The 25,139-nt window shown below is 33.7% G+C and overlaps 1 protein-coding gene across 10 annotated transcripts in view; it reads right to left on the reverse strand.

Annotated features, from left to right (window-relative positions):
• AKAP9 (A-kinase anchoring protein 9) overlaps nucleotides 1–25,139 on the reverse strand; it is a 139,203-nt gene that overhangs the window by 69,017 nt on the left and 45,047 nt on the right. For 5 of the 10 annotated variants that reach the window (XM_072964997.1, XM_072965005.1, XM_072964998.1 and 2 more), the window contains 9 exons: nucleotides 18,253–18,367; nucleotides 17,474–17,672; nucleotides 12,334–12,430; nucleotides 11,027–11,119; nucleotides 4,260–4,607; nucleotides 2,759–2,983; nucleotides 1,529–1,669; nucleotides 939–1,039; nucleotides 102–197 (listed from right to left, as the gene is read on the reverse strand). In XM_072964997.1, coding sequence (XP_072821098.1) covers nucleotides 102–197; nucleotides 939–1,039; nucleotides 1,529–1,669; nucleotides 2,759–2,983; nucleotides 4,260–4,607; nucleotides 11,027–11,119; nucleotides 12,334–12,430; nucleotides 17,474–17,672; nucleotides 18,253–18,367 — 1,415 coding nt within the window. Of the gene's footprint in view, nucleotides 1–101; nucleotides 198–929; nucleotides 1,040–1,528; nucleotides 1,670–2,758; nucleotides 2,984–4,259; nucleotides 4,608–11,026; nucleotides 11,120–12,333; nucleotides 12,431–17,473; nucleotides 17,673–18,252; nucleotides 18,368–25,139 lie in introns of all 10 variants that reach the window. The other 5 variants (XM_072965002.1, XM_072965001.1, XM_072964999.1 and 2 more) reach the window with 4 other exon arrangements.

Below are 25,139 nucleotides of genomic sequence, written 5' to 3' on the forward strand. Positions count from 1 at the left end.
TAAACACTGTATAATTTTAAAAGTATATCAACTGGAGATAAATAATATAAAATAAACATTTTGTTTATTTTATATTGCTGTGGTAACTCTAATTTTCATACACTGTCTTTCTTGTTTGAGTTCCATACTGACTGTGTTCCATACTGATGATCCAATGGGGAAGCCAAAATCTTAGGGGCCAAATTCCTCCATGCAAGCTGAGGAAGGAGGTTAGGAGGACACAGAGGGATGACAGTCACAGAAATTGGAAAAGGAGGAAATTAAGTTAGTAGATATTAGTTTTAATTTAAAATTAAAGAAATTACTTTCATTTGAACAAAACAAGCTTTAAAATATTGTGCTTAAAGTTCTTAATATTAATGTGGGGTAACTATTTTCCTTTTTCTATTAACCTGTACAAAATCAAACTAAGGGAAATTTTTGTTAACATCAGATCATTAATTTATTCCTCCATGAAAATGGGGTATGGATTAAAAGTTCTCATATGTTATGCACTAAGTGAATGAAAGAAGCTAAGTGTAGACTATCACATTTAATTATTTTTTCTCATCATAAACAAACCAGGGGGTGGTTTACACTAACTGTATGTCCACACAGTGAAGGGATAAACTCACAAGCACAACTTTGTTTTTTGGATAAAAAATGGCATCTGAACAGAATAAAATCAAAGAATAAAATTAAATTAAGAAAGGTTCAATAACCAAATAATGTCTATCATTTACTGACTTAAGTATATGATCAATATCCAATAAAATTACTCTATATACAAATGATTTTTAAAAACTCATCTATTTAATGATCAAAACTGATCATTCTTTACATACAGAGTACAACGAACAAATAAATGTACAAAATAAAAGTAAAGACAAATAAAGTTAATAGCATTGAAACAATTATTTAAATTCACTTTGCTTGGAAAAAATACATACTCTGTATACCTTTCATTGGACAGAATTTCAGGAGGCACCTCTTCAGGTTTTCTGTCCAATTCCTTTTCTTTAAAGGACTGTTTCTCAACCTCTTGATTTTCACTTTCATTCTGTTCAAGTTTGTGTAAAGGCAGAGAGGACAAGACAGAAAGAAAACCGGTCATCTTGGAAATAGTGCGACATTCTTCTATATTGTTACAAGGTGAAACAGAACCTCTGCGTGCAAAATAGATACTGTTTGAAATAATATTTAACTATATTTTATCAAGAGATTAGCATTATCAAAAAAGATAAAACAGTCTGGTGCAAAGGTGAAAAAAATATTAATGGGTTCAAGATAAAGCATGCTATAATGTGACAAGTCTGTTAAGTTACTCAGCTCTTTGGTGAAACAACAGTTGCTCCTAACCCACTGTCAGATTCAAATTACCTTAAATGGAATGTAAGGTATCTTGGCTCCACCTACCTTACATGTTCACAATTACAAATATGTTAAGCTCATATCTATAAAAAAATACATTTCACACCAACAACAAAGACACACAGATCCTACTGCATTGTTGATCCATTGCTCCTAGATGGGCCAAAGTCCATACTACCTGTGTTTGCGTACTGCTGTTGCGCAGCTCACAACACAGCTTCTCTCTTCCAGCTAGAGATAGCTGCTTTAGTGCTTCCAGCTCCTCTAAAAGCACCCTCTCTCTCTCTGAAACCAGGTTTTCATTATCTATTGAGGATCTCTAAATAAGAAAAAAGGTCATGAGAGAATATTGTTTGCGATAGAAGGAGAAAGCAGGAATATTAAGCAGATTTCTTTTAAACCCCTAGAACCAACAGGCTTTGGTTCTACCCTGATTTGTATTCCATGATTACGGGTTAAAAGCATATATAATAAAGTTCAATGCAAAATTTGAAACTTATAAAAAAAAGCTAATTAGGTCTAAATATTCAGGAATCTGTGTTGCTCAACTAACAGTATTATTATATGCCAATTTTGCATTGAAAAATCCAGAAGTTTAAATTCACAAAATGCAATGAAGAAAAGCAAAATTAATTTTTCCAAATGATATGTTTAATGTTCCCGACCCAATTTTCATATTACTCTATATCTGAAACTGTATTTCAAGAGTTCTCTATTTCTTATCCCTTATTTTAGCCTATCTTTTCAAAATAAATTGAATAGCTTTCTCTTCGTAAGAACTTTTACAGAACTACTTCTTGCTTTTCTACAATGATTTTGTGAGTATATTACATACAGCAATTGATAAGAATTCAGCTCCCAAATACCAAGTATGTAAATTTAGTCAAGAAAGAGGGAAGAGCATTATGTAAATTTGCATTTCTCAAATCAAGAAGAGATGTTTCCTTGGAGAAAATTCCAGAAACATACTACTTCAGATTTCCATTCATGATTAAAAAGACAGATTAAAGATAAAGGTAAACCTTGGAGATGCTAATTGGTGGCCTCACAAAACTATATATAAATATGGTTAAACTGAATACCAACTGCACCTCAGCACAAAGAATTTCCTAAATTTCTTTGTACTTTTGCCATGTAGCATCAATTAAATGATTAAAAGCAAACAAATAACCTTGTGACCACTTTTCCAGTGACTTTAATGGCAGAAAATCAAATGGTAGAAAGATAATGCAATCCAAGGTTGAGTTAGGTGACCCTAACAAGATCTAAGGCTGCTGTGCTTGTGAAATCTGTTCCTGTTAAATATTTGTATATGCTCAGATCTTGGCAATAATTTTGACTTTAAAAAAATCTATATAAAGAGTACTGCCATTTTAATTGGGGAAAAAAGGGACTCAAGGTCCTATACCTGGGCTAACTGTTTATTCAGCCTCTTAATTTCTTCTTGTAGCTGTTCCTGATCTTCTCTCTGTCTCTCCATCTGCCGCATATGCGCCTGCCTTAACAGTTCTGTTGCCTGTTGATGTTCTTGGTATTGTCGTACAAGTTCCTGCCTCATATCTTCCAACTGTTCTTCATTTAACATCAGTTGTCTAGATGCGTCCATGCTTGATACCAAAATCTCATCATGGAGCTATAACAGTAAATAAAAATTTCAACCATAAAACATTTTGTGGAAATCTGTCAGCACTGATATTTTAAATATGAAAGAAATTCTAATACTAACCCCATAAAGCAAGTCATTTTTAAAAATTTTATTATTTTTTCAAAGCGATTCATTTTTTATTCCATTAAACTAAAACATAAGTAATTAAAGATATTTGTCTTAGTTGTAATTCCAAATCAATGTGAAGTTAGTTTGTTTTCATTATACATGTTGTTCTCCAAAAGTAAAACATCACTTATCAGTTAGTTTAGATGTAATCTAATTCTAAGGAAGGAGAATAAGGAAAGACACTCAAGATCTCTTCCACTCTTAATGAATAACTCTGTTATTCCTCTTGATATTTTATGATGAGGAAATAATGTAAACAGAATATTTTTATTTCAAAATTAAATTTATAAAATGAGAAATTTTATTTCTAATTTATATTGTGCAGTGGTCATCAGAGTACTACAGAGAACTGTTTGATAAGAAACAATCTTCAATAATTTTTACTTGGAAATAAAAGCCTTATATTTCCCCTTCTCATATTCATAAGAAGTCAACTCCTTAATGGATTTCTACAAGCACCTCAACTCCTGAAGAGCTACTACTTAAATGATAAATCATTTGGCCTTGAATGGTTGCTGGTAATTAAGGAGGTTTTCACGAATATCTCACAATTTTGTATTTCATAAAGAGTTGACAATTTTATTTGAATATGCCTCTAAATAAGACATAACCCATCATGAACATTAATAAATTTAAATTAAGATAATTATAAAAGAAATAGAATTATGTTCTGTTAAAGGCACAGTTGAGGTACAGACAGGCTAGATCCTCCATTAATGAATAAAGAAAAGAATTAACATATATAGAGTAGAATGCTTTAAATTGTCTTCTCAAACAGGTAACTGTTTCCTTGAAATGTTATCATATTAAATTAAGCAAATTTTTTACTCATATATTGTAGTGTGTAGTCATATTGTAGTATGATTAATCTTGAATTGACTGTAACAAAATATAGGTATAATTTACAATGAGGTTTTATCATGCAATGTGTGCAAGACAAACAAGAACACTATGGAACAGACTTGGTTTATTTAATAATAATATTAAGTCATTTATTCAAAAACTTAAAAAATTCTAAGCCACGAATGGACTGAATACTTAATTCTCCATTAAGCAACATTACCACTAATAATTTTATAGTGAGGGAAGTCACAATATTGTTTATAATTTTTTAAACTTAAGGAAGCATACTTACAGGTTCTCTGACAATAAATGTTTTATCTTTGAAGAACATTTCCTCTGAAATAGTGAGTTCACGGTCCTTTGGTTCCAGTGTATCAAGATTATCCTTGTTTGATAACAGAACTTCCTTTCCATCTCCTCCTAACTCTTTACTAAGAGGTTTAAATTCTTCAGATTTCATGTCTGTTGTCTCAGAAGCCTGAAAACAAACTCGACCCTCTGATAATTTCATTTCATTTAAATGATACTGTTCTTGATGACAGAGAGATGCTTCTTTTGATGATGTAGCATCTTCTTTCTCCCCAGATATTCTAGATAGTTCAGTCTGCTGAGCAAATGCTATACTCATTGACACAATGACCTAAAAAATAAAGCAAACAAAAAAGGATTAGATTTATAAATGCCAGCAGGAATTAAAAAAGCAAGTTACCTCTCAAAATTACATTAATTAATAAAAGATGGTCTTGTAGTTTTAAACTAAAAGAAATCCTATGATAAAGTGAAAAGGAGATAAAAGATTCTCTATTTCACAATGAATTTAAAGTCAAAGTATTTTATTGTCTGACTTTTAAAAATAAAAAAATGTATTACTATGACAGCAATAAATGTTCAGCACAGAAATTGGAAAGGAAATAAAAACACTTATATGTCTCTTTTTCAAGAAAAATCACTATTAACACTTCAGTAAATACATTTTCTTTTTTTTTTTAACATTTTTTATTGATTTATAATCATTTTACAATGTGTCAAATTCCAGTGTTCAGCACAATTTTTCAGTCATTCATGGACATATACACACTCATTGTCACATTTTTTTTCTGTGAGTTATCATAACATTTTGTGTATATTTCCCTATGCTATAAAGTGTAATCTTGTTTATTTATTCTGCAATTTTGAAATCCCAGTCTATCCCTTCCCACCCTGAATCCATTCTTAATACCATTTTAAACATCATTGTGATAAAATCTTTTAAACCATATCTTTGTACATATTCTTCCCAACTTCCTTATAGTAAATACCCAGAGGTACAGCACTAAATGTGTGTTATTGGTAAAACATGATGATACAATTCAATCCAATCTATTTCACTTTCCACTTCAACTATGATTCAGAATCTCTGCTTATTTCAGTTCCACCCACCACTGGTACTGGGCTCTAAGTTTAAGCCATTGGGAACCAACTGTATCAATAACTTTAAGTCCCATCTCCACAGATAATCTGCAGTGGGGGAAGCCTGACTGCCATAGTGTAAGATACAGCATTCCTGGGGTTTGAAACTTCTGTGTCTACTGATCTTCAACCTTTTCTGTTTTCACTGTTGGTCCTGGCTATCTAACTGGACTATCACTTTAATGTACTGTCTTGAACTTGATTTGCCTACCTGGGGTCCTGATTCCCACCTGGTTCCTGCTAGCCTCCTTCCTTCCAGTTGCTAAGCCTTCTAGCTGCTAATGAAGTCCTGCTTCAATAGAACAACAATAAAGCAGCAACAATCATTTATTAAGGCCTAGTATTATTTCATTTAAAAACCCTACAAATAGGTGCAATTATTACCTCAATTTAATAGATAAGGAAACCAAGGAGAGAAATAAAATAAATTAAAAGATTAAGTGATCTACTTGTCTCTTTAACCCCCACAGCACAAAGCAAATAAATGGTGAAAACTGGGTTTAAAATTTGTAGTCTTAGATGCTGGAGAGGCTGTGGAGAAAGGGGAACCCTCCTACACTGCTGGTGGGATGCAGTTTGGTGCAGCCATGTGGAAAACAGTATGGAGATTCCTCAAAAGACTAGAAACAGACTTACTGTATGACCCAGGAATCCCGTTCCTGGGCATATATCCAGAAGGAACCCTACTTCAGGATAACACCTGCACCCCAATGTTCACAGCTGCAGTATTTACAATAGCCAAGACATGGAGACAGCCTAAATGTCCATCAATGGATGACTGGATAAAAAAGATGTGGTATATTTATACAATGGAATACTACTCAGCCATAAAAACCGACAACATAATGCCATTTGCCTCAACATGGATGCTCCTAGACACTGTCAATTCTAAGTGAAGTAAGCCAGAAAGAGAAAGAAAAATACCATATGAGATTGCTCATATGTGGAATCTTAAAACAAAAACAAAAACAAAAAAACAAAGCATAAATACAAAACAGAAATAGACTCACAGACATAGAATACAAACTTGTGGTTGCCAAGGGGGTAGAGGGTGGGAAAGGATAGATGGGATTTCAAAATTGTAGAATAGGTAAACAAGATTATACTGTATAGCACAGGGAAATGTACACAAGATCTTATGGTAGCTCACAGAGAAAAAAATGTGACAATGAATATATGTATGTTCACGTATGACTGAAAAATTGTGCTCTACACTGGAATTTGACACAACACTGTAAAATGATTATAAATCAATAAAAATTAAAAAAAAAAATCTTGTCTTACCTAAGCCTACCTTCTAAAATGTAACATTATACTGTTACTTCCACATCTGCCTTCAAGTAAAGTGCTATAATTGAATTAGGACAAATACCAATAGTCAATGCTAAGAAAATTGAAGTGTAGCAAGATTAGGAGCCATGTCAATGGTCACATATGTAATAAACTTGTGAAGAGATTTGAATCAAACTGTGTCTAATTATAGAGCTCAAGCACCTAAGCACTATATATAATACTGCTTATGCCCAGACAACCCACTATTACGTCTTCCCTACCAAACTGGATCTCCTGGATGCCTATGCTTAGATAGAACCAAGGTTTGTAAATAATGTTTTGGACACTGTCATCCAGTAACCATGCCCATTACAACAAAATGTCAAGGACAGAGATGGAAGAATTAGTGAAGTAGGCAATACAACTTAGCAAAATATACCTTCAACCTTCTCTAACTGGTGGTCAAGACCTTAACACTGGCTGTTATTTTAATCTGTTGTCTTGAACCTGACCTGCCTGTATGTCTCTCAATTCTAAGAATACAACATGGAAAGACAAAAAGATTAAAAATATGAAACAGAAGCTAAGACTTGAAGAACATAGTAAGAATGTTCAACCAACATCTAATCAAGAGTTTCAAGAGAACAAACCAGAGAACAATGGAAAATCTCATTTCATGAGATAATGACTAAATATAGAAGACATTACTCCTAAGATTCAAGAAGATCAATGAATTACAGAAGAACAAATAAAAAGAACACCAAAAAGAAAAAGAAGACCTTAAAGATTCCAGAAAAAGATTTATTACCTATGAGGGAACAACAACTAAAATGACAAGGTCTTTCTCAGCACAAACAAGAGAAGCAGAAAAATATGGAATGTATCTTTAAAGCTCTGATATAAAAATAACTGTCGACCCAGATTCAAATGGTGAACAAAGTCATTGTTCATGAATAAAAACAAAATAAAGGTATAAAGACAAAAAGAGGTTCACTCTGAATAGATCGTTAATAAAAGAACTTTTAAAGGACGTCCCTTAGAAAGCAGAAAAATGATCCTAGAAAGAAAGCCTAAGATGCAAAAAAGATTAGAACGTTAAAATGTTTTTGGTAAATATGTGGACTAATCTAAATACTGCAATCATTTCATCTAAATTGTGGAATAAAAAAACACTAGACAGAGATTTGTAATTCTAGTCAGCATAAAGTAATCCACTATAGAGCCTCTCTCCCCCACGGATTACAACCAAAAACTATGAACAAAATACAACAGCAAACTACATGAGAACTCAAAAGTAAACGAAATCCACCACTTGACTCCCTACGTCACCCTTCAGCTACCACTGTGTTTCTCTCCTCCTCTTTCAAGTAAAACTCAAAATAACTCAACTCCTCATTCTTCTTCACTCTCTCAAATCCAATATAATCAGTTTATCTTTACCATCTCATCAGATGTGCTCTTGTGAAAGTCACCAATGATTTCACATTTTAAATCCAATGGTTAATTTGCAGTTCTAATCTTTCTTGACTTAGAAACATTTGACACAGTTTAATACATTCTCTTCTTCTTGATATACTTTTATTACTGACTTCTGTGATGTAATCTTTTGTCCTTTAATTTACCACTCCTTCTCCATCTCCTTTGTTCTGCCTCAGTTCTCTTACCTCTAAATTCTCCAGGCTTACTTCCCAGACCCCCTCTCTATTTATACTCACTGTGTTAATAGTTTTCAAATCTTTTCACTGCAGCCATGGTAAACATACACATACAACAATTAAAAAAAACATTTTATATTGTAGTCCAAAGCATACGTAGGTACCTCTGTGTACATGTGTGTTTATATAATTGAACTCTTCCCTTAATATTAAAATTCTGGTCCTAAACCAATAAACTGATTTCATGACTTAAAAAGAAATTATATCTCACAGTTTGAAAAACATTGTCCTAGATACTACCATATTTACATGTCTAGTTTTATCTTAGATCCTGAGCTCTTAATTTATACATCTAATCACTTCCTCAACACTTTTATATTTACACATTTAATAAGTGTTTTACATTTAATGTGTCAAATGCTGAATTCTTAAGTCTCCCACACCTCTCCAAAAACTGCTCCTTTGTTGTCTTTTTCATCCACATCTGACACCAAGTAAACAGTAACTCCATTCTTCCAGTTGCTTAGGTCAAATTACCTGGAGTACTATTTTCCCTTGAAGGGCAAGTCCCTGCCCTCTTTCCCCATATTTCTTCTTCCTATATTCAGTTACATCTGCTGAGGAGATAAATCTGCACCAGAATTTCACAGTATTTCTCCAAATGGATCCCATGAAAATGTGGCAGGAATGACTCAAACTGTCCTCCAACTTGGCAGAGCTGACAGTTGGGCAGGTGGCCTTCACACTCCTGCCAATTCTCCTTGGCCACCTCTTGGAGATATCCATTGGAGAACTGCTGACTTTTCTCTCTCTCTCTCTTTTTTTTTTTTTTGCATATCATTTTCCTAAAAGGTGCTCAATTTGTTATCTTCATGATTTATTCACTCACTTCCTTCTGGATTCTCCCCTATATCACTTTAAAAGTGAGGCCTTTTGTGATTAAACTACAAAAAAAAATAACATCATTTCACTCCTCATGGAATTTCCTAGTTCTAGTACCTTGATTCGTTTTCTCTTCATAGTATTTATTGCCATCTGTATATTATCTATTTGCACCAACTAGGAAGCAAGGTCCATAGGAGCAAAGGTTTCATCTCTTTTTCCTCTGCTATACCCTAGCACTCAGAACTCTGGCGACAAAATGTTAATGAATGTCTATTTTTTCAGTAGTACGTACCCAAATCACAGTTGAATCTAATGTTATCTATGTTGGGAATCATTACCTCTACTGGGCTCCTTCTGTATACCCTGTGCTTTTAAAACAATGTTTCTCAATATTTTTCCAACCACGTATCTCAGGGGTACAGGGTAGAGCATAATTCCATCTGTACTGGTGGCTAAGGTCAACAATCTATATACGCTATTCTAGAATAGAGCTGAGCCGTCAAATGTTGTCTCTTGGGTCAGAGTACCTTGGCTGCCTTTGGAACAGTTTTTACAGACCTGCAATTTGGTGATCTGCTATCAGCTTGGATGAATGATACTTTACAAGACATATTTAGATTATCACAGTAATAAGACTATTTTAAAAATGTAATTTCCAAGTCTTGATTATCTTCTAGGTGCTTTATATGTATTACTTCATTGAATTCTCATAAGAACTACTATTATTTCTATTATTCTCCTCTTTCAACACAGAGGGAACTGAGACTTAAACGTTAAGTAACCCTCCTAAGATCACAAATCTAAGTAAACCAAAAGAAGAAGAATTTAAAGTATAGTAAATCCTATATCAAACCTCATGGTCTTAACTATTAATGCTATTATGCCCTGCTATAACACTCCACTTGAGAAATTTATGAAAGGGCCAGGTGTAAGAGAAAACCTGCAACTCTCTGAAGAATTAGATAGTGAGAGCTTATATACAAGTGATGGTGTCTCACTTTTTACTTTCATCTTCAGTAACTAAATACTCAATTCAGACATAGAAGCGAGAAGGTCCTTATGTTCCACACAGTTTCTTGAGTCTTGACCTCATCTAATTTATGTTTAATCTAATTCTTTTTTGATTTCCTATAATTTCCATCAATCCTCTCCCTTTAAAATGTATATATTCCACTGAGATTATTAGATTGGAATAGCTGAAATATTATAAACTCAAACAAGCTTAGAATTCAATTGTTTCAATATAAGAACCCAATCAGGAATTTTAGGTATTTTATGTATTATAAAAGCAAATATAGAGACAAAAGAAATGGAATCATAATGGTAGACTAGGTGATATGCCTGGTATTCAGGAGTTTACAAGAATGGCTCTGTGCATAGAGGCTAAAAGTATCTACAATCATTAACATCACAGTAACTTCTCTGGGAGAAGGCAGGCAAAGGTTATATATAAAAGACCAACCACATTCTTTCTCATCTCCTACTATATCCTCCATCTTTAAGAACAGCCAAACTCCTTCCTGAGGTACTATTCATAAGGTAACACATTTATAACTTGAAAAGTTTCTACTTACTATTCTACATGAAGAGAACAGTGCTTTTCTCAGAGAAAAAAAATCACAGAGCATTTCATTTAAAGGCAACTGTGGTTAATGTCAGTATCTGACAACTTAAATGAGCTACATATAAAACTTACAACAAAAAATAAAGTGCATTACCATCAATAAAATCTCGGGTTTTTTGAAGGTTAAAAGAGAATACAGACCACAACAATGCTCCAGACAAACTATAAACCTACCTTAGCTACTTCTTCTTCTAATCGTTCTTGGTACTGTTTTTCCAGCAACTTAACCATATTTGTTTCCTGTTTTACTCCAAGCTCATCAGAAAACTAAATTAAAAAGCAAAATAAAACAGACATATTTACATAAATTATACACCATTTATTTTTAAGCTTCTAATCTCAAATATCATAAAAAGATAACTATTTTTTAGAAAACTTCTGAGAAGTTTTAATAAATAAATTTCTGTTCCCTTAATTATACACAATAATTCTAGTGAATACTAAATAATTGTACTTACTACTGTGCACTTAACAAAGATGTAAAGTGAGAAATATATTTACATATTTAGAATTACTAACATACAGTTCTAGAGTGGGAAAAAGATACTTCTTAAATATAATTAGTAAGATGTGTGTGTATTTCATTTTAAGTAATGTCAATTTGACAGTGGCTATCTTTGCTCTAAAACTATAAACAAATTTCTTTTCTCCTTGGTATTTATTAATACTATCCAATTTTCTACAAATACAAACTATTTTTATGAAAAGGAAGCAAACCAAATGGCTATTTAAATGTAAATATATTCTTGGTAAGAAAATATTTCTTTATTTGCCAATTATCTGAATGTCAGCCAGATATTGCATATGGGATGAATGTGGAAGAAATCAAGAACGTGCCTAACATCTCTCTTCTATATCCAGAATGAGAGAGAACAATGCTCTTTTCCTCTAGACTTAAGAACTAAAAATTTACTGAGTGAAGGCCAGGGTTTTATAGTTAGAAGTTTCAGAAAAGTGGCCACAAATTAGGTATATGTACAGTGTGGAGGAGAGGCAAAAGTGGCTTAGCTAGATGAGATACACTGTAAAAGATGACGGGTTTTTCTATATATCATACGGCCTGTGCTAAAGAAAGCCTCGTCCATCGTTCCAGCCCTAGCACACTGAATTTTGGAGATCCCTAAACACTATTTTAGAGATGGTCTGATCCAACTTCCCTTGGTGGGAAGAAAAGTTGTTTCTCTTTTCTGAAGCTAATTTGTTATACAGCCCATGGTATATAAAATAAGACAGAATTAAACTAGAACGTCTTTAGGCAGGGGAAAAAACCTCTCAATTTAAACTTTGCATTTTTCCTATGCTATGAAAATAGATTAAATTTCTTTACTTATATATCCTTCTGGATATTTTATATAAGATATTGTCCTTATAGTTATACTTATTTGTTAGCAACTATTTTTTGATAAATATTAAACTACAGACACAAAAATGATAGTAACAAAAATAAAATCAATGTACATAACAATCTAAAGATACACTACCTCTGTTGTACCATCAACGTTCTGTTTCAGACAACTTCCAGGGTATACTGTTTTCTGCACATCAGATTCAGTAATTACCACCGAATCAATGGAGAAGCTAAATATAAATAAAAGGGGGTGAAAGAATTAGAGTTGTGTGCAAACTTTACTGTTAGTCCAGATTTATAGCAGACAATATGTGTATGGGGGTAGTAAAAACAAGAATGATAGGTCAAGAGTTAAAAGTATTATAACTTAAGTTATATTTTTGATGAATTTTTCCACTTTAAGTAACAGCATTAAATGACAATATTTTAACTGAATTTTACGCCATTTTATAAAGTCTACTGCAAATGTGTAACACGGAGTTATTTATAAGTACAGACATTTTTACAAAGTTCCCTATGCTATGATTGAGTAAAAAAGTTTGGAAAAACTCATTTTTATTAAAAAAGTACTTACACACACACAAACACACAGTCTGAAGAATACACATCAAAAGTCACAATGATACCTCTACTGAAACACGGGGCAGTGGCAGTGAGGAAGATTTTTAATTTATACAACCACTTCTGGATTTTTTTTTAACCTATTCATGTATCTTTTGTTATTCATGTCTTTATTCTATATTGTATTTGGCCATTTCCAAATGTTCACTATTAACAAACAATGCTACATATATAGATTCTCATAAATATATCTTTGCACACATTTGATATTTCTATATGATAAACTCTTATAATTGTTAATATTTAAAATTTAAAAATGCCATATTCAGAAAGTTACTTTAGTTTTACGCCTTAAGAGTACCACTTAAATATTCTCTCAAAACTTCAGCAACACGGAAACATAACAGTCTTAAAACTTTGTTAGAACACGTATGTCTTTATTTTTGAGCCTTTCAAATGTTACTGGCTGTGAAAGTTTCTTCTGCTGTGAATTGTCTATAAATGTTCTATATTCATGTTAAACAATCATAAAAACTTGTTTTCCTTGTCTTTCTTCTCGGCCATTTCCTGGTTCTTCTATCTTTCTCATCATTTTTGTCTGTTTCCTCATAGCTTCTTGCATACAGGATTCTGATCCTCTGCTTCATGTCTTCTTATTTTCAAAGTCCAGGGAAAACCCTCTGGATTATTTATCCAGCTATGAAGACCCAAACTCAAAAAAAAAAAAAATCCTGCTTAGTCCATAATTCTGTATTATTAAAGAAATGGTCAGGAGTAGAATTAGGGCCACATGACAGGCAGACATGTATCTTCTGATTTTATTCTTTGATCATATTTTCTTCAATTCTGTAGCTTTGTAGCATTTGATAGTGTTTATTCCAAATTCAAAAAATAATCTGGCTAAAACCAAATTCACTCCTCCCTTCTTACAATTAAGGTCCTACCCTTCACCTGCCTGATTTCTATTTATATTAATGCACCATTAGTTTCCATATTCTGTAGCTCAAATAACACAAGGTCATCTTTGCTTTTTCCCTCTGCATTGCTCCCAAGATTCCTTTCATCCCAATGTCTTATATTCATCCCTTCATTTCCATTTCCCTCTGGAGCCACTCCAACAAGCAATATTACAGAATTGAGCAGTGATGGGCAGTGAAAAATGCCACACAGACATGGGTTTATATTCCAGTATTTTGGCTGTATCATCATGTTATACTACCCAACCACTAGTTTTTATGAATTGCTGTTTTGTGAATAAGTATTATTTCAGTGATTGGATTACAGTCCCTTAAGATAAAGGGCCACTTTATACACATCGAAAGCTTCTTACACAGTATCCAGCCAAGGCTCTTCCAGTCACTCTTCCTTCCTTCCTTCCTTCCTTCCTTCCCTCCTTCCTCCTTTCTTTCTTTTCTTTCTTTTCTTTCTTTCTCTTTCCCTCTCTTTCTTTCTTTCTTTCTTTCTTTCTTTCTATTACTACTAAACATGATCAAAGAATAAAATCAGAAGATATATGTCTGCCTGTCATGTGGCCCTAATTCTACTCCTGACCATTTCTTTAATAATACAGATACTGTACGTCAAAATTAGACACCTGATTTGCTCAAAAAGTCTGCATTCTTTTCTTTTTTTTAAGGGTGTGATCTAATTTTTTTGCATTTTTTAAATTGAAGTATAGTCAGTTTACAATACTGTCACTTACTGTTTCTTTTAATCTTCATGATCTTAAATTAAGAGTAGTTTTTATAGTCCCTAATATTACTTAGACATGTTTAAATATCTGCCCAAGATTATATAGCCAGAAAAAGCTCAAATCAGGAGTCAAATATAGGTCTGTCTGACTGTAAAGCCCAAGGTTATTTCAATTCCATACTATATCTCGAAGAGGCTTCGAATATGACACCATCAGATATTTGTTATATGAATGACTTACTTTTCTTAAACTAGTTCAGCTTATCTTAGGAGAACAGTATACTCTTTATTCAGAAAGTGCTAGAGTTGTGTCCAAATATGCGATGACATTTAACAAGGAATTAATTATTGTTCACAGGAGTGAACAAGGCAGTCAATAAACCTCATTTTGGGGATGATGGGAGAAAACTGATGGCTTAAATTGAAAGGTATTGTTAACATATTTCCATTGAGTATTTTAGAAACTCTGAGAAAGTATAATGAGCTGGCAAAAGACCAAACGCAGTAATAGCAAAGTCTACATTTTTAGAAAATTCCCTTTTTTTCATACTCCAAGGAAAAAAGCATCATTAATTAAAGAAAGGTTACTTGAAAATACTGGAAGTGGTTATTAGAAAGTTCTTACTATCTATTTTCTTTCATACTAAAAAACCTAAAATAATAGTTTCTAAATAACAATCTGTAGACTGCCTGCCAGAATCATCTTGTTACAAATACAAATGTCTGGTCCATTTCAAAGTGACTGAGTATAATCCAGAATCTATACTGTATAATCCAGTAATTTGTACTTTTAAGTATTTGAAAAATAACATTAAATTTCAAAACTTCCAACGCTTTTGATGCATGGTAAAATTTGGGAATACTGCTCTCAAATAAAATGGAAGCTTCATAAGGCTGTGCACCAATGCTGGATGAAAAATTTCAAAGCTTACATATAGATCTTGAATAAAAGAAGGAGAAACAGAATGCTTCCAAAGAAGCATAGAAATTCAGTATTTTGTCTCAAAAAATAAAATTTTCTTGAGGTTCCAATAACAGATGCCTATGGAGACATCACTCCTAGAGCAGCAGAGCCAAAGTTAGGTGAAATCCCAGAGGGTTTTATAGAGCTAGTTAAATACTACAGCATGCTCCTCTCCTGAATTATAAACTGCTCATTCATTAAACAAATATTTACTGAGCACCTACTATGCACAGGGAATTACTATAGGGTTTGGGAAACAGTGAATTAAACAGACAAAAATCTTACACAGCCTGAAGTCCTTCAGAGGAGATAAATAATAAAAACAAATAAATTAACCTCCCCTTCAAATATATATATAGACCTGTTATATATATATATATATATAGACCTTTTTTCATTTTATATATAGTTTTATATATATATATATAAAACAGATAATATTAAATAATATAGAAAAATGAAACAGGAAATGAGTACGCAGAGTTCTAAGTGATGATTTCAATTTGAATAGAGTGATCAGGATAGGCCCCATGAGAACATGACATCTGAGTAAAGACCCAAAGGAGGTGAGTGTGTTGGGCATGCAAATACCTAGAGAAAGTTCACTGTAGGTAGAAGGAATAGCAATGAGAGAGAAGTCCTTACAGCAGAAGCATACCAATAGTTCAAGGATCTCGAGGAGACTACGTGGCTTCAGAATAGTAAGTGACATGCACGTCAGTAGGAGATAAATTCAGAGAGGTAACATGGACTCATTATGGAGAACCCAGTAAGGCACAGTAAGGACAGAAGAACACTGGAATAACATAATTTGTCTTAAATTCCAAAAGCAAAGTTTTGAACTGTGTTGAGAACAAACTTTAGGGAAGAGTTAGGGTAGAAACAGGGAGATCTGCTGTTGCAGTAATCCAGGTGAGACATGATGGTGGCAGGGACCAGGGGGCTGGTGAGAAGTGCTCAAGTTTGGATGTATTTTGGAGGTAAAGGTAACAGGATTTTTTGATAAATTGGAAGTAAGATATGAGAGAAAGAGGAGTCACCACAGATGGCTGCAGCACGAACAAATTTTGAGGGGAAGATCCAGAGTTCCATTCTTTGACATGGTGAATCTAAGCATTAGACAACCAAGTGGAAAAAGTCTAGCTATGACTGGAATGACCACATATTCCTTGTGTATTCCCCACATCAAAGCAGCAAAGACTACATCAACAGATCACTGGATAGAGAAGATGTGGTATATATGCCGTGGAATGCTACTCAGCCATAAAAAAGAATAAAATAATGCCATTTGCAGCAATACAGATAGACCTGGAGGTCGTCATTCTAAGTAAAGTGGGCTGGAAAGAGAAAGAAAAATGCCATGATACCTATGTGATATTTATATGTGGCATCTAAAAAAAAAAAAAAAAGACACAAATGAACTATTTATTATTTATAACTTAGATGATTGATTTCTTGAATATGTGTAAGCACATTTGACTGTCCTTTATGATTGGGATTACTGCATTCTGTTGACTCTTATTTTATGGTTGGCTTTATTCTTTTGATAACTATGTAAGTTTAAAAAGCTAAAGCTCTAAACTTCTTAGGAACAATGAAGAATACATGTATGTAAATCCAAAAAAAAATCGCGCAATATATTGTATATACGTACGTACATACAATTTATTGTAAATGTGCAAACTGCAACAATTCTACCTAAAAAACTGAAAAATGAAAAAAAAGGGAAAAAGTCATAGTAAAAAATGTAGGAAAGATTAGGCATACAGAAATAAAACAAATACTGCCTGATTCAATCTAGCAGGTATTCATACCAACCAGCATCTTTATAAAAGTATAAGTAAAATTCCCATTATAAAATGTGTTTGGTTTAAACTAACATTTAATTCACACATTTCAGAGATAAAGAGTTATCTCTAGCTCTTATTTCTTGATAATCCTGCAGCCCATCTCTTTCACATACATTTGCTTATGACATTTTTTTCTTAGAATAACCATACTATGATTGTTACTAAGCTACAAATACTATAATATGAAATTATAAGTAGATGAATACCTTTGTTGAACTGTAGACTCATTAACAGCTTGAAGCCTTTCCTGCAAAGAATGAATCTCTACCCCATAATTTTCTTCATTTTCTTTCAATTGCTGCTGCAAAGAAGATACAAGGTTTTCTAATTCTTGAACTTGTCCTTCAAGTTGTTTAATTGCTTGGATATCTTGTAGAGTAGATAACTTGCTTTTATGACTGGCATCTACGTTACATGAACAGAAGAAAACACACATTTCAACACAAATTTATTTGTGAAATACCACAATCACTTTTTGGGATGTGCAGAGAATATTTATTCTTATTTGAAAAATAATGTTTTTTATGTCTTAAAAATTTATTTATTTTTAATGGAGATATACTGGGGTCTAAATCTAGGACCTTGTGTGTGCTAAGCATGAGCTCTACCACTGAGCCCTTTCCTCCCCCATTTTTTGTTTTTTTTCCAAACATTTTTAATTTTTACCTAAGTTTCAATTTAAACTCACTCTGACTGATGAAAACAAGAAAACATGAATAATGTAATTCAAGATCATTTGCTCTACCTTCATAGTTTCAGTATCCCTAACTCTACCAATCTATTAAACTGAAAACAATTTAGAACCACAGAGAAGTGAAGAGAGATGAGTAGTCTAAACCTTTCATTTTAAGGATTAGAAAATTGAGACCAGAGTGTTACAGTGAAATGCTGAAGGTACTAGCTTGTCTCAAATTTTAAAGTCAAACATCAAATTACTGAGTATTGGTATAAAAACACTGCATTATGATATATAATCAGGATTTACCAGTGTCTTGCAAATTGGTCATCTGAGAACAGGTAAGTAAAAAATCTGTTTCCTCTTTTGGTAGGTTTTCTTCTGCAAATTCAAGTTTCACATCACCTGTTTGCTGTCTTTGAATCTATTGAACATAACAGGAGAAAAGCAGTGACATAAATATATGACCTAGTATTGTAAAAGTTATATAAAAGCAACTCTACATTTAAAATGTTTTTTCAAAATCATCTAAAATTGTGACACTCTAATACAAATATTTTCCTTTCCAAGTTATTCCATGTTCTCTTTCAACACAGTGACTCACACCCCATACCTTCATAGCACTGAAATTATATTAGGAAGAATAATGTTCTTTTTGTAGTCAGAAGGAAGTTCATTTTAACTACAAATACAGGAGCTGCACAGAATTTTGGTATAAAGCTCATGACAATATTTATGACTTGGTCTTTGAAATTTCAATTCACAAACAGCAAATTTTATATTATCAGTGTTTGATAATATATCTGCTGTTAATCTCTGGATATAACCTATGCACAACCATGTAACTGACAAATATATGCTGCTCTTTTCAAAAAAGGAAGGAAAACATTGAAAACACATAAATCTCTGTTTATTTTTTTAACTATGAAAACTAGGCAGCAATATGCCAGACATTTATGTATATTATTTAGTCATTCCTCAAATAATAATCTACTATGTGGCTAGCACTGTGACAAGGAAGAATAAGAATATAAAATCAGTAAAAGTATGCACTCACAGAATTTATCAACTAATTGGGGAAATAAAATTAAACAATTAGAGAAGCTCTTAATTATAAAGTTTGATTAAAGAGCAATAACAAAAGAAAGATTGATGTGGGTCTGAGTAATAATGGAGAAGTCAGATTTCATTTGGGCCTCGATCATTTGGGGCAATAATTAGGAAAGGCTACAAGGAAGAAAGAATAGGAGCATTTGTGAAAGAGAGACTGACCTATGATGTAAGAAATGAAGACAATAATTTTGTCAGGAGGGGTTTAATTTGGATAAGGATGGGGGAATCATGCTAGATAAATAAGACAGATCTAGATTACAGAGCATCTTAAAAACAGGGGGAATTTGGACTTGCTAGACTAGATGAACAAAGGATACTATAGAAGCAAGTGAACAACAGGATAAAAGCTATTTCCCATGAGGACTATTTCAATTGGGACTACTCCTATCAAGTCCTCTACCCTACTCCTACCCCGTGACTACATTTCAGCATAGGACCTTGCCTCCTACTTCCCAGAGAAAATAAAGCCATCAGATAAATTCTTCACTTTCTAGCTTAACCTTTCTATATCTTCACTTAATTCACTCAGCAAACGTTTAGTAAGCCTTTACCATGTGCTAAACAAACCAATGTGCTAAGAAGAGGAAATAAAAAAAAAAGAGAAGACTTCCTAGGGGGGAGGGTATAGCTCAGTGGTAAAGCATATGCCTAGCATGCTGGAGGTCCTGGGTTCAATCCCCAGTACTGCCATTAAATAAATAAAAAATAAATTTAATTACCCACTCCCCCCAAAAAGAGAAGACTTCCTGATTCTAAAGGTTTTAGCAGGGTTTAGTGTAGTGGAAGAGGCAAGAAGAGTAAAAAAAAATATAACATGGAAAGTAATGTGATACAAATTCAAGTTTGTACAAGGAGCTATAGGATCAAGGAAGAAAGGAAGTTAATGAAGTATTGAAAATAAAGGAAAAAGGAGGGTACAGCTCAGTGGTAGACTGCATGCTTAGTATGCAGGATGTCCTGGGTCCAATCCTCAGTACCTCCATTAAAAATAAATAAATATATAAATCTAATTACCTCCCCCAAACCCCCCAAAACATAAAATGGAAAAAGATAAGTGCAAAAAGCAAAGGCTTGTACAGATACTAAGAGAATGGAGAAAGAAATGTCTAAGTCTAGGAAGTTAGGTAAAGAAGATGACACAAAAGAAGGAACATTTGAACCAAATGGAATGAGAAGTATGAACATACTAAGCAAATTGGGGGGTGAAGGGCAGTGTTAGGCAGAAAGAACAGCATGCCCCCCCAAAAAAGCACAGGGGGTCTGAAAGATATGAGTGCATCTGGGAAACTCTAACTATTTCAATATGGTTAAAATGAGGAGAATTAGAAGACAAGGTTAACAGGTTAAGCCGTAATGTACAGCAGTGCTGATTCTGATGGTAACCAACCTCTGGGATGCCTCTGCAGTTGTAACTAACTTACCGGGTTATAATGTGAAATTCACTTTTTACCCACTGTAGAAAAGAGACTCCTATTTCTTTAGAAAGTCCTGCTTGCAAGTTTGGCCCTTGGCTGGCATCTGGGCACTCTTATCTGGTATCTGGGAACTTAGCTGGTAAACAATTCCCTACACTAACATAAAACTTTCCCTAAACGGTAAGAGTGTCTCATGCCTAGACTGTACAAGCAATATGGTTTACACTGAACACATGTTTTCTTTCTGGAACTGGATTTTGGTATGTTCTAAGCAAGAGGATGCTATGTCACTGACAACCTGACTGAAAAATAAAACCACTGATTCCTAGGCTCAGGTGAGCTTCCTCAGCAGACAAAACATACTGTCACAATTGCTACAGGAATTAAGTGTGTCCTGTGACTCCACTAGGAAAGGATTTTAGAAGTTTGTGCCTGCTTTCCTCCAGACTTCACCCCATGTGCCTTTTCAAACCTTTACAGGGCAATTTTGCTTTGTATCCTTTTGCTGTAATATCTTAGCCTTGAGTACAACTATATGTTGAATCATATGAATCCTTCTAGGGAACCACTGAACTGGGGAGTGGTCTTGGGGACTCTCAGCACAACCATACTCTGCATACATCTAAGGTGTAAGTTTCACTGAAACAGGAAATGAAAAATAAGACTCAGCTTAGCCTTGTTTCTCCATTTTCTCCCACATTAACTGGTTATCAAATTCTTTAGGTTCTTTTTCTACTTAAAATGTCTTACGAATCATCCCTTCTTCTTTCCTACCTCCCATTGCCACCAGATTAATTTCCCTAAAAGTTCAACTTCATGATGTCTAGCCCATTATCACAAACTTCTAACAGATTTTTAATGTCTACAAGATAAAAGTCCCACCTAGCATTCAAAGTTTAGTACAATCTAACCTCTCTAATTTTAGAGTCCATTATTCTTCGAGCAATATATCCCAAATACACCACACTTACAACGCCAAGACTTTTATCATATCACCCCTTCCACCCAGAATGCTATTCTCCCTCCCCTTCTTTATCAAAACCTACACATATTTCATGGTCCAATCAAGTCCCACTTCCTCCAAGAAATCTTTCTCAGTTATCCGTGCCTATACTCATTTACTTGTTTGCTTAAATCCAAAAGTACTTCTCTTTTAAACAATTAAATGTTGCCTTGAATAACTAATATATATATATATGTACATATATATATAGATATATATATAACCTGAATTAGTTTAATGAAGTCCATCCACTTATAAATTCCTTTCAGCTTGTGACTTTATTTACATTGTATACTGCTTTATTTCCAGTAAACAGAACAACCTGGCATATAATTAGCAAATAAATATTACTGGCTGGACAAGTGAATGAGTACAAGGTATACATCTCTCATTCTTTTGTACTCCCTTCAGAGTATATTGCAGTATGATGGAAGATCAGGGGTTAGGGGCGAGAACTGTCTAGGATGATATTATCCCCAAGTTTCTAGTTGAAAGTTATTCTTAGAAGGAAGGAGAGGCTGGTTTAAGGGAAAGAAATTAATAAATTTAAATTTTAGTGTTGACTGAGACATACCTAAAGGATACTCAAGTAGAGACACCCAATTAGAAATACAACCCTACAGCTCAGGAGTAAGGACTAACTAGACATGAAGATCCAGAAGTCACGGAAGTAGACAAGGGCAGCATACAGCATAATTAGAGGATCACGTAAAGATTCTTGGTGATTATAAATGGGTGGGCAAAGACCACGATGAGGCTTAAAAAAACACAGAATTGAAGTCACAGAAGCTAAAGGAATAAAATATTCTAAGAAAGCAGCAGAGACTACAAAGTAAAAATGCATAAAAATTAAAAAGAAAATTAATTCAAGATACACTGAGCATGTGTTATACCCAAGGCTGCAAAGTAGAGGCTTGATTTTAAATCCAAAATACAGAAGTATTCTTTTGGGTACCAAGTGGTTTTTCTTGTTGTTTATTTTTATTTAATTGTTTATTTTTAATACTTCTCAACATCTTTTTTCCTTTTTGGGGGGGGGGCGAGGGGAGGTAATCAGGTTTATTTACTTATTTTTAACGGAGGTCTTGGGAATTGAACCCAGGACCTTATGCATGCTTGCTAGGCATGCACTCTACCACTAAGCTATACCCTCACCCCACTTCACATTTGCCTTTAACATTTTTAAAAGCAAAGACTTCACAAAAAATGGGTAAGTTGAAAGAATTAACAACACTGAGCCCCAATTTTACACGTGACAACAACAAAGTGAAGCTGAGCAGCCCCTATCCTCTTCAGATGAGGTATGTTTTCTCCAGGTTTCACTCATCCAGTTTTCACTTGGCTTTCTTCATTTACTTTATGTGCTAAGCTTACATAGGTATTTATGTTTATGATCTTTGACATACACTTCTCCTTCCTCCCTATGATTCAATTAAAACAATGATGAATCTTTAAAAAGCACAAATCCATAATAAACAAGAAAATAAGAGAAGAGACCAAGAGAGCTTTCATCAGACAGGGGTGGAGGAATACAGATTAAGCAGGGCGGAGGGAGCAGTGGCCTAGAGCACACATGAAGGGAACCACAGTTACAGGAAACAATTAATTTGCCTAGTGAAACCCTAAAAAGGCCTGAGACTCAGTAAGAGAGTGCAATGACAGGAACAGAGTAGATCAGAAAATAAATATATTGACCTTTAATTAATCACAGTATAGCCCTTTCTCCTGACGCAGCCAGCCAGAAATCTAGTGGCAGGTAAAAGTTCTTCTCAAAAGAAACTGAGAAGTATCTGGGAGAACTAAACAAGCTAGTGCGGGTATGTGTTCCAGAGTAGCCTCCCACATTCTGGCACTGAGGAAGGGAGGTGTGTGTCTCATCAAAGCAAACTGTTCCCCACTCACTGTCCTAAAAAGGGAGGCAAAATGACAAACATTACTGAGGTTACTCATTTACTGTAAGCCCTCCTACACTATTTGATAGTTTCAACTATGTATTGCCATAAGAAAAAGCAACGCATTTTTAAGAGAAAACAAAGAAGGAAGGTAAGAAGGCAGAAAGGAAATCTGATAATTATGAATTCATTGATAAATTTTTTCAAAGAAAATTCAGTGAAGTGGAAGTTGGGAGCTTGTTTATAGTGGGTAGAAGAGAGTAGGAGAGGAGGAGATGGGAAACTCTGGCTATTGTCTATTCTTTCCTTCAACATGACAATGAAAGAGAAAGAGAATCACAAAGGGAAATGTCAGACTGAGGGAAGACTGGTTAAGTTCTCAACAGTGGAGAAATGAGGAATGTGCAAGGGGAAAGAAGACAGAAACAGAGAAAAACAGTGACAAAGAAGCCGAAAACATCAAAGTGAGAGGAGAAACAGGTTATCAATTTTAGAGGAGGTAGAAGAGGATGTTAACAAAAGCACAAGAAATAAAATAATCTTGGTTATGAAAAGGGATAACTTCTGAGACAGAAGGAAAATAAATTAAGGTATTTGCAGATTTAAAGAAATACATCTGGTCTAGATGTAGTAAGATGAGATCATTTATAATTGACAGCTCACTTTTACACTCACAGAAAAATAAGAAATAAGGCCATCTGCAAAGAAAAAAGGGGACTAGAAATGGAATGCATGACTTGAAGAAAGTTGTAAAGTTAGGTAGTATCTACTGAGGGGATTATGAGAAGATAAATGGCCACATAAAAGAACTGTCAAGTGATCCTGAGGTCAGAGGCCATGATAATGTAATGTCACCAAATCACATCACCATCTAATTTTCTTAGCAGCCCTCAGAACCCAAGTCCAAGTAGAGAAGAAGGGTGCTTAGAGGCACAATAAAAGTAGCAGAAAAAGAAGAAATCTAGACTACAAAGAGTATTGGTAAGAAAATGGTATGGTGATTCTAAATAGGGGTCAAAGTTTTGGCTGTGAAGGGAAGGAGAAAGAAAACTAGCGATTGTAGAGAAAGGTAGAGTTAAAGAAGGGGTTTTATCTATCCACCTGCCCTCCTAAAAAAGTTATCTATAAGAAACCGGGACAGGTTTACAAGTTTTAGGAAAGGCTGGATAAGGTTGTGCTTTAACTGCACAAAAAGAGGAGGAGAGAGGAAAGGAGATGGGGGTAAAACAGAAAGGGAAAAAAAGAGGGAGGGGAAGAGAAGGAGAAGAAGAACATGAGATTCCAACGCTTATCTTTGCTAATATATGTTATTTAAGTTGTTTTCTGATACAGTTAATAAATTATATTATGCCATCTATACTCTCTTAACTAGTTTTCTTTCTATGCACACATTTCTAAGACAACTGCTTAAAGGAAATTATATATATATAACACCATGTGAAACTAATTAGCTATGTTCTAAACAATTAAACTAATTACTATTTTTAAAAACAGATTCATTGCTTTAAAATGTTATATGTAAAATTAAATGCAACTGCTTGACAAAGTTCACAGCTTGACATTTTATATATATTTTAACTTTATCATGATTTCAAAAATCCTCTAAAGGGATAGAGTATTCAAATTGCAGAAATTCCTTCAGTTCACTTATACTATAAACATGTATCACTTTTCCCTAATTTTCTTTTCATGTTCACTTATTTTAGAAATTCTTGGTTGAAGAAGCAGCTTACAAAATAGCATGTAATATAATAAATGCAAACATTATATTTT

Source organism: Vicugna pacos, chromosome 7 (assembly GCF_048564905.1).
Source record: "Vicugna pacos chromosome 7, VicPac4, whole genome shotgun sequence".
NCBI lineage: Eukaryota > Metazoa > Chordata > Mammalia > Artiodactyla > Camelidae > Vicugna > Vicugna pacos.